Source organism: Salvelinus namaycush, chromosome 18 (genome assembly GCF_016432855.1).
Source record: "Salvelinus namaycush isolate Seneca chromosome 18, SaNama_1.0, whole genome shotgun sequence".
In the NCBI taxonomy this organism is placed as follows: domain Eukaryota; kingdom Metazoa; phylum Chordata; class Actinopteri; order Salmoniformes; family Salmonidae; genus Salvelinus; species Salvelinus namaycush.
This window is the reverse complement of record NC_052324.1, coordinates 4,497,399-4,517,254: the sequence shown is the minus strand read 5'-3', so window position 1 is coordinate 4,517,254 and position 19,856 is coordinate 4,497,399. Positions and strand designations below refer to the sequence as shown.

Below are 19,856 nucleotides of genomic sequence, written 5' to 3'. Positions count from 1 at the left end.
AATATGCTATAACGAATGTTGTTAGTATTTAAAAGCGAACACTATACTACAGAAATCAAATATTTCCTTTACATTCACAGTGCAGAGTAAAATACACAATGGCATCTGTTTTAACGTTTCATTAATGCAGAAACTACTAAGGAAACAGTTTTGATAATCAGAAATAACCAGATCTTTAAAAAAGGGATGTGGATTTGCTCAGTTTCAAGGTAAAACTGAATGTGGCTCAGCTCAGCAGCCCATAAATTGCTGTGAAACTGCCTGGTTCTTAATAAAAATGCCAAGCAGCAACCTGAGAGCACTAAAACAGGAGCATCCATGCATTTGTGTGTGTGTGTGTGTGTGTGTGTGTGTGTGTGTGTGTGTGTGTGTGTGTGTGTGTTTTAATTTGAGTTAGTGTGAGAGACTTTCCACTTAATTCTCTCTTTCAGTAAGTCACATCGTCACTTCACTTTAAGTGTGCGATTTATCAATTCTTTGCAGGGATTTCACAGCACAGTCTGAACCTTTTAGGCTAGTATACAGTGCATTCGTAAAGTATTCAAACTTTCCATATTTTGTTACATTACAGCCTTATTCTAAAAAAAATGTTTTACTTTTGTTTTGTTTTTTTACAATTCTTAAACAATTCATCAATCTACACACAATACCCCATAATGACAAAGCGAAAACAGGCTTGTTGAAGTGTTTGCAAATCTATTAAAAATAAACAGAAATAACTTATTTACATAAGTATTCAGACGCTTTGCTATAAGACTTGAAATTGAGCTCAAGTGCATCCTGTTTCCATTGATCATCCTTGAGAGGTTTCTACATCTTGATTGAGTCAATTGATTAGACATGATTTGGAAAGGCACACACATGTCTATATAAGGTCTCAAGAGTTGACAGTGCATGTCAGAGCAAAAACCAAGCCATGAGGTCGAAGGAATTGTCCGTAGAGCTCCGAGACAGGATTGTGTCGAGGCACAGATCTGGGGAAGGGTACCAAAACATTTCTGCAGCATTGAAGGTCCCCAAGAACACAGTGCCCTCCATCATTCTTAAATGGAAGAAGTTTCAAAGCACCAACACTATTCCTAAGATGGCCAACCAGCCAAACGGAGCAATCGGGGGAGAAGGGCCTTTGTCTGGGATGAGACCAAGAACCTGATGGTCACTCTGACAAAGCTCCAGAGTTCCTCTGTGGAAATGGGAGAACTTTCCAGAAGGACAACCATCTCTGCAGAATTACACCAAATCAGGCCTTTATAGTAGAGTAGCCAGACAGAAGCCACTCCTCAGTAAAAGGCACCTAAAGGACTCTCATGGTCTGATAAAACCAAGTTTGAGCTCTTTGGCCTGAATGCCAAGTGTCACGTCTGGAGGAAACCTGGCACCATCCCTACGGTGATGCATGGTGGTGGCAGCATCATGCTGTGGGGATGTTTTCAGCGGCAGAGACGACTAGTTAGGATCGAGGGAAAGATGAACGGAGCAAGGTACAGAAAGATCCTTCATGAAAACCTGCTCCAGAGTACTCAGGACCTCAGACTTGGGTGACGGTTCACCTTCCAACAGGACAACGACCCTAAGCACAGAGCCAAGATAACGCAGGAGTGGCTTTGTGAGAAATCTCTGAACGTCCTTGACTGGCCCAGTCAGAGCCCGGACTTGAACTCGATCAAACATTTCTGGAGATACCTGAAAATAGCTGTGCAGCAACGCTCCCCATCCAACCTGACAGAGCTTGAGAGAATCTGCAGAGAAAAATGGGAGAAACCCCCCCCCCCCAAATACAGTTGTGCCAAGCCAAGCCATTACAGTTGTGCTGTAGTTGTGTTGTAGCCAAGAAGACTTGAGTCTGTAATCACTGCCATGAAGGTGCTTCAACAAAGTACTGAGTAAAGGGTCTGAATAGTTATGTAAATGTGAGTTTTTCTTCATTTATACATTTGCAATCATTTCTAAAAACCTGTTTTTGCTTTGTCTTTATGTGTGTAGATTGATGCGGGGAAAAAAACAATTTATTCCATTTTAAAATAAGGCTGTAATGTAACAAAATGTAGAAAAAGTCAAGGGGTCCGAATACTTTCCGAAAGCACTGTATAAAGAAAAAACGTACTATGCAAAAAAATGTTTTGTGTGTGTATTAGCGATGACATCCTGGGAAGCTCTCTGTCTAGAGGCTTTGCCCTCAGTACATGTTTACTGCTACTTTTGCGTGTTCTGATGCAACCTCCAAAAAGAGGGATGTTAAGAGAATTAAGATTGAAGGTAATTATCCAAGCCTGCGTAGATGTTGCATGCCTAGAGATATGAAAGTCTTGTTTAACTGACTCAGACCTCCCGTTAGATAAGAGTCAACTAAGGGGCATATCTGGCCTGTTGTCTCCACTCAAGTCACCAAACACATCCTGCTCCTAATAATAGGCTACATCTTTGCGTTCATCTTGCATTCATATAAGGGCAATTAATTGTTTCTCAGTAATTTCTGTTTTGCAATTCTTTACATAATGCATAATATATCTTTAGGATACATAAAAACCAGTGAGGTTATGTCACAAAGTTTGTGAATGTAAGAAAATAAAAACAAATCCTTACAAAAACACTTCCCTATGACGCACTCAACACTTGTTTTAAAATCAGTCTTCTGCTGCTGAGAAAATATTTAAAAATTATCAAAAGCCTTGAGATTTAACCATTTCTGTTGCTAAGTGTTATGAGAATATCAAGGAACTAATGATAGCAATGCTGGGGGAACAAACCATCTGAACTGGCTTAAAACTGTCCTAGCAAGTGTATTTGGTTTAGTTATAGTAGAACTATTCTAAACTTCCTAAATATCTGAGCAAACAAGTTAGTCCTGCTTGAACTTGGGTGTGTCCCTGGATACATATAGAGGTCATTCTAGAATCTCCAAGTTTCCTTGGACAAGTGGCTGAAGTAGAGGAGCAGAGAGGGTGGCTGCGTCCCCAACGGCACCCTATATAGTGCTCTACTTCTGACCAGAGCCTGATGGGTAAAAACAAGTTTGGAATGTAAGGAATAGTGCCATTCGGAATGAAGCCGGTGGATTTGCTGTTGAATGGATTGGGAGTGTCCATACCGTGACGCTGGCGTTGGTCATCAGAGAGATCCAGGTCCAACATCAGGTCATCCTCATCCAGCTCAGACGAGCCCAGATTGTTCAGTACATCCTGAGGACACAATGGAGACATCTGTATGACTCGGTGCGCTGGACACAGTTTAACAACAAGCTTGATGCATGGCACTTTACTTTCAGAGTAGGGTCAGGAGTTGACTATAACTAGGGCCCAGTGTGTTAACTTGTAAGGTTAGGTGGGGGGGGGGGGATCTGGCACTATACAGACATATACAGGTAACTGCCAAAATAAAGGAAACACCAACATAAAGTGTCTTAATAGGGAGTTGGGCCACCACGAGCCAGAACAGCTTCAATGCACCCTGGCATAGATTCTATAAGTGTCTGGGACTCTATTGGAGGGATGCGACACTATTCTTCCATGAGAAATTCCATAATTTGGTGTTTTGTTGATGGTGGTGGAAAACAGTCTCAGGAGCCGCGCCAGAATCTCCCATTAGTGTTAAATTGGGTTGAGATCTTGTGACAGACGGCCGTGGCATATGGTTTACATCGTTTTCATGCTCATCAAACCATTCAGTGACCACTTGTGCCCTGTGGATGGGGGCATTGCCATTCTATGGGGGCATAGCCATGGTAGCCAAAATAATGGCCTGCCCAGCATTTTTAAATTGCTTAATTAACTCAGGAACCACACCTGAGTGGAAGCACCTGCTTTCAATATACTTTATATCCCTCATTAACTCAAGTGTTTCCATTATTTTGGCAGTTTACTATGGATACACTAGAGATCTAGAGACAAACTTAAAACATAAGAGGACTTCATAAACGCTTCGTTATAGGTCACTGTTTGCATTGACATTTTGTACAGTACCAGTCAAAAGTTTGGACACACCAACTCATTCAAGGGTTTTTCTTTATTTTTACTATTTTATACATTGAAGAATAATAGTGAAGACATCAAAACTATGAAACACATATGAAATCATGTAGTAACCAAAACCGTGTTTAACAAATCAAAATATATTTCAAAGTAGCCACACTTTGCCTTGATGACAGCTTTGCACACTCTTGGCATTTTCTCAACCAGCTTCATAAGGTTCACCTGGAATGCATTTCAATTAACAGGTGTCTTGTTAAAAATAAATGTGTGTTATTTAATGTGTTAATGTGTTTGAGCCAATCAGTTGAGTTGTGACAAGGTAGAGCTGGTATACAGAAGATAGCCCTATTTGGTAAAAGACCAAGTCCATATTAAAGCAAGAAACGCTAAAACTAGAAAGACATAGGTCAGTCAATTCTGAAAATTGCAAGAACTTTGAAAGCTTCTTCAAGTGCAGTCGCAAAAACCATCAAGTGCTATGATGAAATTGCCTTTCATGAGGACCGCCACAGGAAAGGAAGACTGAGTTACCTATACTCCAGAGGATAAGTTCATTAGAGTTACCAGCCTCAGATTGCAGCCCAAATAAATGCTTCAAAGAGTTCAAGTAACAGACACATCTCAACATCAACTGTTCAGAGGAGTCTGCGTGAATCAGGCCTTCATGGCCAAATGCTGCATAGAAACCCCTACTAAAGGACACCGATAAGAAGAAGAGATTGCTTGGGCCAAGAAATATGAGCACTGGACATTAGACCGGTGGAAATCTGTCCTTTGGTCTGATTTTTGGTTCCAACCGCAGTGTCTTCATGAGACGCAAAGTAGGTGAACGGATTATCTCTGCATGTGTGGTTCCCACAGTGATGCATGGAGGTGGAGGTGTGATAGTGTCACCAGCAAAGCTCTATCTGTGATTTATTTAGAATTCAAGGCACACTTACACAGCATGCCTACCACAGCATTCTGCAGCGATACGCCATCCCACCTGGTTTGCGCTTATTGGGACTATCATTTGTTTTTCAACAGGACAATGACCCTTACACCCCCAGGCTGTGTAAGGGCTATTTGACCAAGGAGGAGAGTGATGGAGTGCTGCGTCAGATGACCTGGCCTCCACAATCACCAACCTCAACCCAATTTAGATGGTTTGGGTTGAGTTGGACCGCAGAGTGAAGGAAAACCAGTCAACAAGTGCTCAGCATATATGGGAACAAGACTGTTGGAAAAGCATTCCTCATGAAGCTGGTTAAGATAATGCCAAGAATGTACAAAGCTGTCATCAAGGCAAAGGGTGGCTACTTTGAAGAATCGCAAATATATTTAGATTTGTTTAGCACTTTTTTGGTTACTACATGATTCCATATGTGTTATTTCATAGTTTTGATGTCTTCACTATTATTCTACAATGTAGATAACAGTAAAAATAAAGAAAAACCTTTGACTGGTACTGTATGTATTTTAAGGGTTCATTCATGGCTGTACTGGATCCATAACGGGTCACCAAAGCAAAGGTTATTAAAATCCAATCTCATAATCAATGATCTTATCCATTGAGATTTTGAAGCCATTGACCCAGTAAACATTGATGACATTTTCAAAGACATCCACTTCTAAGCAGTGGTTGAGGAATCATGTACATGACGACCCCTTCTCCTTTTGTCATGTTTCAAAGGGATACACTGCCATCTTGTGGCGGTACACAGAAAAATGGTTACCATTGTTGGTCTGTTGGTAAAAATTTGAAGGAAATATCCAAGGTGCACAGGAAATGCAGAAGCTAGAAAATATGAATTACCTACAAAATATCTAAGGGATTCTTATGGACAAGGTTAAAGGTAGGGTAAAAAAATAAAACAAATAAAAAGGATTTCATATCATTTGGATAACATTGAGAGATAAATGTGATGCAGTTATCACTGGTAAATCACACAATTCCAGGAAGATGGATGTGTACTACTAACTAGCCAAAATGTCACCGTAGTGTACCACATTTCCAACAAAATATGTTAATGGGCAAAGAAACCTATTTTACTCATCTTGTAATTACTTTTTAGTGGTGTCGTCACCATACTGCAAACAGAGACATACAAATGGTATCCACGAGTACATCCGACTTAGGGTAAGTAGAAAAACGGTTGCCAGAATCTCTACAGTATCCCTTTAAAGTTGGGTACATCAATGTGAATCAGAACCAGGCAGTGTCATTATGTCCAAACAAAGCTCATGTTGTCCACTGTCATACCGTTCTTAATAGCCAGTATCCCTTTAAGACTATTATTGGTCTAAGAAGCATTCTCAATAGAGATTCTCAATTGAAGGTTTAATCTGTGCCTGGGAAACTGACCCTAAATGTCAAGCTCAAGTCAAGTGTAAGAGCATCTCCATAAAGTATAATACCTTTGAAGGAAATGATTAGCCTCCACTTATGAAGAGGTAATATAGCCCTTATGCTCAACTAAGGTGTTCTCAAGTAATAGTTATTGGAACAGGGAGTCAGTCCTCACCCACTGTTGTAAAATTACATCTATTATATACATCATTTGGAGCTAAATTAGCGTGTTAATGTCATCCCCTAGTAATAGATGTGTATTAAAACTCCTTCACTGTGCAAGCTCTGACCTTTTTTACAGAGCAATAATGTTTGAGTGAGTAACTTTATGCTAATAGAGATTTAAAAACTGTTGCTCGTTAAAACAAGGATCTATTTCATCAATGCCAACCTCAGTAATATGGAAAATATTCAGAATAAGCAGGTGTCTCTTATTCTGCACATAGAAAGACTTTGGGTCAGTAGATATTATACATTTGTGCCTGTGGAGTTAATTCAAGAGGACCAATAGAGAAAAATGTGCCGTTGCAGAGGTCCAGACTCCAGGGGTGTATTGGTTGACCGAGAGGCATTGTGTCAACTATTAACTTGGTCCGGGCCAGATGCTCGTGCTAGCAAACTTGCGACATTGTATAAAATATTCCGGGCCCTTAGTTTCCCACGCCAGTGAGCTCAGGACAGACACAGCTGTAAGCTATTTGCACAAGGGATAACAAGTAATCAGGTAGGCCTATTTTATGATGTTTCCACCAGATCAGAGCATGACATTTTTCCCCCTTTCATGCTGAGTGGTTATGGAAAGGGAGAGAGCTCTAAAGACTTTGTTGAGGAACTATTGTCATTATCAATGGATGTAAAAACAGACTTGACTCGCTGTTTGAGGCGAAGAAAACATTACTTTGAGAAGCTCCACAGTGATGGTGAGTTAAGTCAATCAGAAATAGTATCAGATCCCCAAATGGGCACATTTATAAGCTTACATTTGCACACAGGACAGGTAGCCTAGGCCTACTTCTATGCGTAATCTGGTGCACGTCCTTACTCAAGATTGTCAGGAGCGCTCTAAACAAAAGACAATGAATAAATTGACAACTGGATAATGGAATGAAATAAACCACTACTTTTTTTTATCATAAGTGTAGCCTAGGTTGTGCGCTCTGCAAACTACGTGTCCACTCCTACAAAGACAAGACAGTAATAATAATATATTGAATGCATTAACAGGAAATTACCATAACCAAATAAATATTGTCGATTAGAAATTATGGTAATTAACGGTAAATATACTACCGGTGATACTGGTGTGCCATTTGCAATGTCTACTCAGACAGGCATGAATCTGACAGGTGTCTCGTGTGCCATCATTTAAAATATATTTTACACTGCTCAACTAAAAAATATATATATTGTCAACCAACAGCCTATCGACCAAACAATCGACCAGACAACTAAATAGGGTCAGTCCTAATTAGCGCACACCATAGCAAAACATTTTGCACAGTAATAAAACAAGCGTTTCCTACAGGACAAATTCAAGTAGGTCCCTCCCAGTTTGGCCCATTTGGATCCTAGTGAATAATACACCCCTCGTGAGAGTTAAGGAGGGGTTATTCATATAGATAATAATGGACTTAGTTTGCTCCCATTCACACAAAAGATTAGTGTCAAAGTGTGTCACTCAAATAAGTACTCAAATGTTTCCTTACCAGTCTACTACAGGCCAGGGGAGACTACAATTCCCACATATTTTGAAAAATGGGTTGGTTAACAATCTCTTGATGTACAGTATGATGGTTCTTTTTACTAGTTCCTTCAACATCCACACGGTTCTCTAAGCATGTCGTATGAAGTGAATACATGTACCGAACATAATAAAATAAAAGGCACTTTTGCCAGTTTAGAATGATTATATGTATATCTTGTACCCAAAGTGTAAGACAGAGCAGGCATATCCTGTTGGCTGTTGAGTGTATTGTAATTATGACACAGAGAAGGGAGGGATTATCTTCCCAGTATTGCCTTGTACTTGTCCAGAAAACATACTTTAGTCCACCTCTGCATCACCCTTGACTGCTCGTGAAAGCACAAACCTACTCAACAGACAATGGAGAACACTTTAGCGTCTCACTGAAGCTCTACTCGTCGCACTGGATTGCCTTCTGTTATTCCCACAAAGTTAAAAAGAAGCTGGCAAAAAGAGACTAAATTGGTAATACAATCCTACAGCCACACTTCACGATTCTCCACCAGAGCAAAAAACAAGACTGCAGAGTCTGCCGCCACTTAGATTTTATCGACCGCAGACTTAGCCCCACGTATTTCACATGTGCTTTCCTTTCTGGGTATGGAAGATGAGGGTTGTCGAGCCACCTCGAAAATGAAATAGATCTTAGTATAAGCCTGAAAAATGTGGTGCACTACAGCAGTGGTTCCCAAGCTTTTTTGTTTACTGTACCACCAACTGAATTTTGCTCTACACGGTGGCGCCCTGTAGTACCTGGTTGGGAACCACTGCATTGCACGATGAGTACTTTCACTGCAAAAGCATGGGTGTTTACGCAGGCATGTGGATTGGAGTGGCCAGACAGGAAGGAGGCAGGCGCAATCCCTTGAGTGACAAGTTGCTGTCCTGTTGCACTGATCTGCAGCACAGTTAGTTAGATGATTAGTCTGTTTAATTTAGGGCGGGCTGTTATCCCCGTGTGAGAGTGTAATCCAGAGAAGGATGCGGCCATGGACTAAGCTATTTAGTCTACAGTGAGGATCCGCTAGCACCATTGCCAGCTCCCCTGCTGCACTGTCCTCTACTGTAATCCTAGTGTAACTGTGCTGTACTGTAGTGTAGTGTAAACACGTACAAGGCTGCCAAGCTTGGAGGACGACGAGTTGGTCCTCTGTTTCAGCAGCACGCTCCCCTCTGCAGTGCAATGGGGCTCTTTGAGGTTGAGGTGGAGCCCCCGTGGCCCCCCGGCACCCTCCGAGGAGGAACGTAGCCGGCGCTCCATGCGCATCACCTCGTGGTAGGGGCTGGCGCTGCTGCTGCACATGGACACTGTGGAGGGCAGAGCACAAGACACGTGATAATATTTTTGCTGACGTGGAGACAGGGAGCTAGGCAAAAAAGTGGCGAACAGACGAGTAGGCAGACTGTCGAATGCGACACAGACAAACAATTGCAGACTACACGGTGGGGGAAAAACTTAAAAACAAGCAAACAATCAATTGGCTATCACAAGCCTTGGGGCTGGAAGCGATCCAGTGTTTTGCAACAACAGCTTCGGTGAGTTTATGGAAATAAATTATTTTAGATGACCTTTACACTAATGTAAAGGCATTTTTCCAATATAGTGAGGGAATAAGGCTACTTTCACTAATTGATTGAATTTGGGTTATAGATCTACATCATCACGGAGCACACTTTTCAGGTGCAAGTATAACTACTTACGTGTTATCACCAATACAAAGTAACCTAAGCAACAGACAGACAAGAAATAGGCTTACATCAGAAATGAACAATAACAGTGCTGTGTTAATCATTATGGATAGCCTAACACTGCCCAAAACCAGTAGACCATACCTCTGCCTTCTGAATGTGAAAGCAGTGTAAATTTCAACCACTTTGAACAGAAAATGTCTATTTGTAGGTGACCGAAAACACAAATTCAGTCTCAAACGGTGGTAGGCAATACTGTGTGCAAACACTTTGGCCAAAATATACTGAACAAAAATATAAAACGCAACATGCAACAATTTTTACGATTTTACCGAGTTACAGTTCATATAAGGAAATCAGTCAATTGAAATAAATTCATTAGGCTCTAATCTATGGATTTCACATGACTGGGCAGGGGCGCAGCCATGGGTGGGCCTCGGAGGGCATAGGCCCACCCACTTTGGAGTCAGGGCCAGCCAATCAGAATGAGTTTTTCCCCTACAAAAGGGCTTAATTAAATCAGAAATATTCCTCAGTTTCCTCAGCTGTCCGAGTGGCTGGTCTCAGACAATCCCGCAGGTAAAGAAGCCGGATGTTGAGGGCCTGGGCTGGAGTGGTTATACGTGGTCTGTGGTTGTGATGCCGGTTTGACATACTGCCAAATTCTCTAAAACGACATTGGAGGCAGCTTATGGAAGAAAAATGAACACTCAATTCTCTGGCAACAGCTCTGGTGTACATTCCTGCAGTCAGCATGCCAACTGCATGCTCCCTCAAAACTTGAAACATCTGTGGCATCGTGTGACAAAACTCCACATTTTAGTGGCCTTTTATTGCCCCCAGCACAAGGTGCACCTGTGTAATGATCACACTGTTTAATCAGCTTCTTGATATGCCACACCTGGCAGGTGGATGGATTGTCTTTGCAAATTAGAAACACTAAGAGGGACGTGAACAAATTTGTGCTTTTTGTGCATATGGAATATTTCTGGGATCTTTAATTTCAGCTCTTGAAATATGGAACCAACACTTTACATGTTGCGTTTATATTTTTGTTCAGTATACATGTCAGTAATTTACAATTAGCTTTTCACAAGAGCAATGCGCCTCCTCTGTATTATCAATGAGTCAATCGCATAGAGATCGATCAGTACTCCGCATGTTATTCAATTAATTGTTCAATTCTTACCTGTGTGGGGTTTCCTCAGGTGACATGACCTGGGTTCATGTCTACCGCAGCACGCTCCCTTGCCTGGTTCCTGGATGAGCACTGTGTTCCTGGACCTCCTCTCAGACTGCTCTGGATTGGAATGGTAGCCTTTACTACGCACTGGGCCTGCCTCGCTCTCACTAGTCTCCGTCTGCGCTGGTCTGACCTCCTCCACCATCATAACATCCTCCTTCTCTTCACCTTCTTCCTTCTCTTCCTGTGATTGTGTTGGTTGTTCCGGTGGCATTGGTGGTGTTGCAGCTGTTGCTGGTTCTGTGACAGGGACTGCAGTCTCAGACTCTGTGGTGTTTGCGGTGCTGGTGTCTGGCAGTAGGGGCTTATCTGTGGCAGCTTGGGCAGGCATGAAGATCACCTGGGAGGTAGAGACGACATGGCTGAAGTTGTCTGGCGTGGCGGCGAGGCTGGGGGCAAGCAGCACGTCCACCTCAGACACAGAGTCCTCTGTGATGGGGACATTAAACTCGGAGGGGGTGAGGGCCGTGGTGCGGTCCTCAGACAAAATGGGCGACTGCAGGGAGCTCTCCCCCAGCAGCTCGCCCGGCCACGAGCCCGGGGTACCCCCTGACGTCGGCGGCACTACACTCACCACTGGGGGCTTGCACTGCTCAGAGTTCTTGGAGAAGCGGTGGTGGGCAGAGAAGGACTTGGGCAGCAGCTGTTTCTTCTGCCTGTACGAGCGCTTGCTGTCGCCGCTGAAGTCATCCAGATACCCCGAGTCATCGCCCTCGTTGGTACCTGAGCTGATGCAGTTGATGAACACGTTCCTATTGGCCGTGGAGGTCACCTTCTCAAAGTCTTCAGTCTGCGAGCGGGTGATCTTTTTCTGCCGGTGGCCCCCAAAGCCAAAGGAGTGGCGCGTCTTGGCCCGTGGAAGCACAGCGCCATCTTGGAAGCCCAGCGGAGGGTTGTTCTGGCTGCTGTTGGTGTCCTGGGCTGGGTCCAGAGGAGGGGTCTGGATGCGTGGCGGCTCACTGTTCCTCTTGCTGCTGAAGCTGATGGAGGGTGTGCGGAACAGGCTACGGCGCTTGCCCGTGCTGCTGTTGCTGGAGTTGGTGCTGGAGGGGGACGAGGTGTGAACGCCATTGCCCACGCCGGCCGAGGATGGGGAGGAGGGCAACGAGTCCTGCCTCTTACTTATGCTCCGCCTGAAGATGGGCAGCCTGGAGACGAGCGTGGAGCGGCGCGACCCTGATTCGCCCATCAAGGTTCAGCGGCAGTCACTCTGCAAAACAGACATGACACAGTCAGAGAGAAACCACATAACCTCAACAAACACCACAACCATCAGTCTGAAGATGCACTGTCCATTTCCTTGTGTGCATTTCCAAAAGTACCATTTGACAACCTACTGAAACTATTAGGCTACAAGCGTAATGTAATCTACAAAAAAAATGTGTGAATATAGTGTACTATATTTATACTCTCTGTAAGATAGATAGACATGGTATTGTCTAGAGTGACAAAATAGAAGAAATAGGCCAAGTAGCCATTTCAATGCAACAAATCTAACCTATATAGCAGCCTACAGTATTGTCCTCAGTCACACATTTCAATTTAAAACTGAGGGGAAAAAAATCCGGAAACCTATAATTAAGAGAAGGCTATACATTCATTGGAATAAGCCATTAGACATGATGGATCACACAACATGTATAGAATTACACAATACCTCATAAATAAAACAATAACTAACTTTACTATAGCCTTATCTTGGCCTATTCAAATAGAATGTTTTGCATATCCCGGCTAAAAATGGCCCACGGGGGTATTATCAAACGAAGAAGTTCTATGAAAAATACAGAGATAGGCTACCTCCAACGCGTTACTGATTGCATGGATGGAGCAAAGTCCCACAGAGAAAAACCAGAGATAGTAAGGTCTATTTTCACTTGGAGTTGAAGATTCAATATGAATGTCTAATAAGCCTAGTCAATTTCAACACAAGTTAGGCTAAGTGTAACTGGAAAGATTGCGTACACAGTACAAAAGCTGCATTAGAGTCTTAGAACTAGGAGGCCATCGATATTATCAGCCTAACATTAGTGACATCTCAAATACATTTTATTATAATAAGCTACTTGGCAAACAATGTTAATAAATCACACAAGCAATTAATACTCAGTCATGCCCATACTTGACAGTGCTGGTGAATAACAACCTGTTTTTTGGGGGGGGGAGAGGTATTTCTGATTTCAAAATGAAATCAACATAAACATGCCATAGACAGCATCCCAAATTGCATCCTAAGCCCTTTACAGAGCACTACTTTTAATGCTACTGTGTATCACGTGTCCTACTAGGCAAGTAATGTAATGTCTTGGCATGAAAAATCTTTCTACAGCTCTCAATTCATGGAAGAACCAAGGTGTGCAAAAGGATGGGTGGTTCCATTTGATTTCAATCACTTTTTGACCGCACCCCAGTTGATTGGAGCACACATATTTTATAGTAACATTATAATGGAATATAACAGAATAAAATACAAATAATAGTTTTCCCTTGTCATGGGAATGTGTGGAACCACTGTCATATAAAAATATTTTTGCTCTTTCATTGGCTAGAAGAGTCCCATCTGATCTCACCTCCCTTCCATCTTTGAGGACATTCATTTCCATTGTTAGAGCGGTTACTTGACTATCTTGTCAATATAATAGAAAATCTTTGTTGGAATCAAATGGAACAACCCGAAAGTGACAGGAGTTTTCTGACAACACTCGGACTCCCGAGTGGCGCAGCGGTCTAAGGCACTGCATCTCAGTGCAAGAGGCGTCACTACAGTCCCTGGTTCGAATCCAGGCTGTATCACACCCGGCCGTGTTTGGGAGTCCCATAGGGCAGCGCACAATTGGCCCAGCGTCATCCAGGTTTGGCCGGGGGAGGCAGTCATTGTAAATAAGAATTTTCTCTTAACTGAATAAAAAATTAAAACACGTAACAATACAAACAAAAAGATACTGTACTATAAATGCTATTGTCTTCATGGAATGCAGGACCTATGCATCATCTCACTAGGCACATTAGCCATGATGACAAAAAATATGGCTTTTTACCAATTTGTATTCTTTATAATGCCTTTATAAATAATTCAAAATGTGTAAAAAGCCTCATCTTTGGAGTTATAACATGGCTATAGGCACATCATCTCATCTTTAAAAGACTAACTAGGTCTAAAGTTGAATGCAATGCACTAGCTAGGTAATGTTGTCAATCATGCCACAAAAATCCCTTCCAAAAAGGTAATGGAGTAATATGACTACTAGCCTAGCTAGCTAATTCACTGTTGAAAAACACTGACAGTTGTTGCACTGGTGTATATGATGTAGCAAACTACAGCTGCTGTACACATTACTATTAAAATGTTAAATGTGGGTATCTTGATAACTCACTAGATGTAATCTGGAGTAACATCATGAGGTAGCTAGTAAATTGTCACCTTGCTATGAATTTAGCCAGCTAGCTAACATTAGCTACAGAGGTAAAAAAAAAGATATTGGATATTCGGGGGATATTTAGTTCTCGCTCATCAATAGCTCTTAGACAAAGCGTACCATGACTATGAAAATTATATATTCACAATCTAGGGAGGATGGACAAAAAAAAAAAATGCTTTTTTTTGTCAATCTCTTATTTTCAATTTTTCAATCATCAATAGCTCTTACACAAATCATGCCATAACTATGTAAATGTTACCATAAACAACAAGAAAAACTAAGCAATGTAAATAAATATAAAGTAAATTTTTGTCCATCCTCCCGTGATTTAGAATATATAATTTTCATAGTCATGGCATGCCTTGAATTGAACTGAAGATTGAAAGCGACAACAAAAAAATCCAACACATTTTCTAAATAATAACTGTGGATTTATTTTATTTTACATATTCTCCCCTGATTCTTGAATATATAATTGTTTTGGTCATAGCACGCTTTGCGTAACAGCTACTGAAGATTGAAAGACACCCACCAATTTTTTTTTAATCTAAATTGATTCAGAATATACCATCTTCATAGTCATGGCATGCTTGGCTTAATAGCCATTGACCAGAGAAAACCGAATATCCAATATAAAACCAATTTTACCTCCTTACATTCGCTAGCTTCCATATTTGAATGCAGGATAGCAGCTAGAGCTGTCAAACGTCAACGCTGTAAATGCCAACGTCCAAACATAATCTCAATGTTATTTATGGAACGGGCAAATCATGGTCCGGGCAAGTAATTAGGACCAAATACTGCCATAATACGAAAACTACAGACGACTCAAATCTCGCTGTGTTTTTGGCTGAAAAGAAAGGTGCATGCATGTGTGCGCGAGTCCCGGCGAAGAAGCCGCAGTTTGCTAGTCAAGATAGCAGAAACGTGTTACCTTCAACTGAATTCCAATGTCCAGGCTGCTCCTTCCAATGACAGACGAAGCTTGTCTGAATATATTCAAACCTCTATTGTTTGAATATTGATAGTTTTGCTATATCTGTAAGATTTTCATGTGGCTGCATAGCATGGTTGATTTAATAATCTATCGCACAAATGCACCTCAATGACGTATAATCTCTACCAGCTACACTAAATTAGTACTTCCGGGTCACGGAATTTTGGATTTAAAAAAAATAAAAGTCACCACGTAATAGTAGAAAAGTGTCAAACCCTGTATTGATTCATGATATATGAAAACATAATTGTCTAAACATTAACAATGACTCATATTTTATGACATGTGCATTAAATGTGGGTTTTAAAACACGTTCAAGGTAAAATAAATGCCCCCAATGTAATACACTGTATAATAAAAGAAGCAATAAGCAGTTGCTGCAACCATTTTTGGATTTAAAAATGCATGATATGTACCCATTGATTCTTGAAGACTATAACTTATAAATGCCTCATGAGCTTAGTTCAATGATTGTACCCCATCAAACCCCAACGTATAGGCTTGTTTTACTCTAAATGTTTATAAACAAAGTAAATGTAGCTTTAAAACATGGTTAACACTATAATTTGTATATCATTGACAGTCAAATACATGCATCCATAGCTGTCTATGAATTTAAGAATGGTTAAATTTCTCCAGGCCCACACCTCCGCTTTTCCCCTAAACAATGGTGGGGTGCAGCTTTGTTATTGTATTAGCTACTGATTGCCACTAAATACATATTGGCTTATATAGAGCAAAATATTCTAGGTCCCGAAGTAAAAGTAGAGTTTGGATTACTCACTAGGGTCTGTAAAATCTATATATTGTGTTATTTCATGGGGGACTGAGGTCTAAATATCCAGCAACACTTTCTACTCCACCCATTCAATTGGTCCCAATGCAAGACCTCAGTCCCCCATGAAATAACACCATATATAGATTCTACAGACCCTACAGAGTATTCCCAACAACACTTTTGCATCAGCTCATAATAGTTTTTCTTTATAAGCCAATATGTAATTTATAGGCCTACACTACACTGTATTGCATTGGGACCAATGGAATGTGTGTAGTAGAAAGTGCTGTTTGAAATGTAGACCAGTCCCCCAGGAAATAACACCATAGACTATAGTGCTAGATCAGTAGGTTATGTTAGAATATTATGTTCTTTACATTAATTTATTGAATGCTCCAACCATTTCTCAATGTCGTCCCCTTTATATTATTTATCTTATGAAAAGTAGTAATTCGTTTTTTCACCAATGTAGTTATAATTTTGTAACCTAATTTTAACATTAGTCACTATGCAAAGCTGCAAAATGATTGATTTCGGATCATAGCGTTGTACCACTTTTATTTTGAAGCCACAATCGAAAAACCGGAAATCGTAATGTTGCTGCCTTGACGCTAATGTAATCTCTTTGCTTCCTCCTTCCGTATTACACAGCCCACGAGCATGCGTGGCGTGCACCCCTTCTTCCCTGACGACTAAGCAGCATCCTCATGAAGCAGGTGATGCGCTGGACCAATTGCTGGCCTGATGATGCTGGCAAGTAACAGTATGGCCACTTACAAAAATTGTACTTCTTTGTCAAATGTAATTTGACCTTGTGTATTGATCAAAATGCAATAACATAGCTACAACAGTTGAACAGTAAGTTACAGGCTATTTAATGCCATCTGTTCTGTAGCTTACCATAATTGCAGGTGTGCCGCCATTCAATCACCCCGTTGCCCTGTCAGGAAACCAAACATAGGCTCCCATGAAAGAGCATATTCATAGAATATGATTAGCCTACTGTGCACATTGTGTATAATTGCATAGGCTTTTTTGCTGTGTTGCATTTTCCACGTGCTGTATTACATTTAGTTTGCTACCATTACTCTTATCTGTACTATTGATTGGATACATCTCACAATGCTCTTGGACACAGGGATGTAACTTGGGGTCATTCGGTGTTTCGGGTCTTTCAACATCAGGCCCCCTCACCAAGGCGACCTAGGGAGAAGCTCAATTGGTTTTGCTCGACTCATATCTTCTCTCTCCTGCTTTGAAAAAGGTAGAGGAGCTGAGGCGAGGAAACATGTGCTTGTATGAAATGAGACTCCTCCATTCCCACTCACCAGGCAAATTACTTTTACAGGAGTGGAATCCCAAATAAAATTTGCAAAGCGATAAAAACTAAATTTAGCTAGTTGTGCAAGACATTTTATAGATAAAATAATAAGTAGCTAAAACGCTAAAGTAATGTATCGTTTTGAAATATGTGCATGCTTTTTTCCTTCGAGAAAAAAGCTGTGGCTGATTTTTTTTTTTTACTTCCGTGCTAGATGTCATAAGGATACTCTTGATCATCAGCTAATAGAGGTGGTGAACAGGCTCCTCTGTTCATCTACTAACAAATTGATACTCGCCTCGAGCACTCGACCACTTATCGTTTCCGGGTCATGGAGGAGAAGACGGAGGAGTTGAGGACTGACTTCCCAATTGAGAATCTCCCCTTGCCTTACAGAGATGAAGGGTTGACGCCTTCTCAGTCCTCTCCTCTGCTGCAGTCTGGGGAAATGGGTCCTCTGCTGCAGTCTTCTGGTACCAACTACTGTTTCCAACTACAACATTACTCAAAACACTGTTAAACATCTCAATTTGCACAAAATAGCACCCCAAAAAAATATAGAACTACAAGAAACCTGCAGGACCTTCAGAAGTAGATTCCTTTCAGCAGGGGTGTCAAACTCATTCCACAGAGGGCTGAGTGTCTGCGGGTTTTTAGTTTTTCCTTTCAATTAAGACCTAGACAACCAGGTGAGGGGGATGGGGGGGGGGCTGCTCCTGAAAGGATTAAGCTGAGTCTGTAGGAATATCATGTCATTTTTTTGGCCAGGATGTGCAGGATCTTTTAAATTCCTGCAGGATAAGGCCAATTAAGCAGGTGTCCTATCAAATATTCCCTGCAGAATTTAATCAATCATACAGGATTCCTGCAGGAATTGTTGCCTTTGTTTAGTAACTGTGTAGGTCTTTAGGACTTTTTTGTAAGGGTAGATAATCTTACCTTATCTGTAGAGGCAGTAGCGTCATATGATGATGATGGCTGGATCGTGGTCTGAGAGGGGAGGAGAAAAGGTACATGGCTTTAAGAGGAATCTGTGTGTATGTGTAACAGTATAACTTTAGTCCGTCCCCTCGGGCGCGAACCAGGGACCCTCTGCACACATCAACAAGTCACCCACGAAGCATCGTTACCCATCGCTCCACAAAAGCCGCGGCTCTTGCAGAGCAAGGGGAACCACTACTTCAAGGTCTCAAAGCGAGTGACGTCACCGATTGAAACGCTATTAGCGCTCACCACCGCTAACTAGCTAGCCATTTCACATCGGTTACACTCACCCCCCTTTCGACCTCCTTTTCCGCAGCAACCAGTGATCCGGGTCAACATCATCAATGACGTCACCGATTGAAACGCTATTAGCGCGCACCACCGCTAAGTAGCTAGCCATTTCACATCGGTTACATATGCATTTCTTAAAATGTTCCAGTTTTCCATGCCCTGCTATCCCAATTCCCAGTAGAGTGATATGGTGACATGGATTATCAACATTTAGCATTTTCTGTTTGCAAAACCATATTCAAAAGTGAAAACAACTAGGTATAAATACACACGCACACCTACAAAGAGAGAACAATTGGTTTAAAACACTAGTTTATTTCATACAAATCAACAAACAGCAAATTAAAAAAAAGCTTAGTATTTCAAGAATCTGATGACCAACAAAGCTTCATGTTCATTAAAGCATTATACTCACAGAAAGCAAACATCGCATCCCATTACTTACAGGAGAAAACAATAGGCCTATTTCCTGCATTCTACGTAATATTGCACACCAATTCATACAGACCTGCACAGCCGAGAGGCATACATGCTACAGTTTAAAGTGCTAGCTTGAACCATTTGATTGAGAGTCTGCAGAATATTTGGTTTAACTTACTACTGAAAGCCATATGATTCCCTTTTCTAAAATTAGCAGTGATATGTCGCTAAAATATGCGCACTATATAGTAAACCTCTACCATACATCGACCGTGAAAGACACAGCTGCTGTGGCCACCAGTGACTTGACCCAAGAAAAGCAAATGAACACAAACACCTAATCTAAGAGACATTCAGTTTGTTCTGTATATAATAATGCATTCTGTGATGAATAAACAACCCTGAACCTGTTAATTAAGTGCATAGACTTTTTAAAGGTGTTTCAGTCATTCCAAAAGGAACAGGTAGAGGTGTTGTGCCCTATAAGGAATGGTAGAGAATTACTCTAAATGATGCGCACCAATTCTAAAGTAAATAGGAATTGAGTTTAAAACTACAGATTATGTTGTTACTCAACATGACCTTATAGGATTCAGATAAGCAACAACAAAATAACACCACAAATTCTAGGAAACGCTACACTCAAATGGACCTAAGCACATCAAACACAGAA

The 19,856-nt window shown here is 41.3% G+C and overlaps 1 protein-coding gene across 1 annotated transcript in view; it reads right to left on the bottom strand.

The window, feature by feature from the left end:
• ccser1 (coiled-coil serine-rich protein 1) overlaps positions 1–15,496 on the bottom strand; it is a 106,470-nt gene extending 90,974 nt beyond the window's left edge. Inside the window, exons 1-4 of the mRNA XM_039013150.1 lie at positions 15,327–15,496; positions 10,920–12,183; positions 9,156–9,349; positions 3,089–3,179 (exon numbers count right to left, since the gene is read on the bottom strand). Coding sequence (XP_038869078.1) covers positions 3,089–3,179; positions 9,156–9,349; positions 10,920–12,162 — 1,528 coding nt within the window. The 5' untranslated portion in view covers positions 12,163–12,183; positions 15,327–15,496. The remainder of the gene's footprint in view (positions 1–3,088; positions 3,180–9,155; positions 9,350–10,919; positions 12,184–15,326) is intronic.
• Between the last annotated feature and the right edge of the window lie 4,360 nt (positions 15,497–19,856).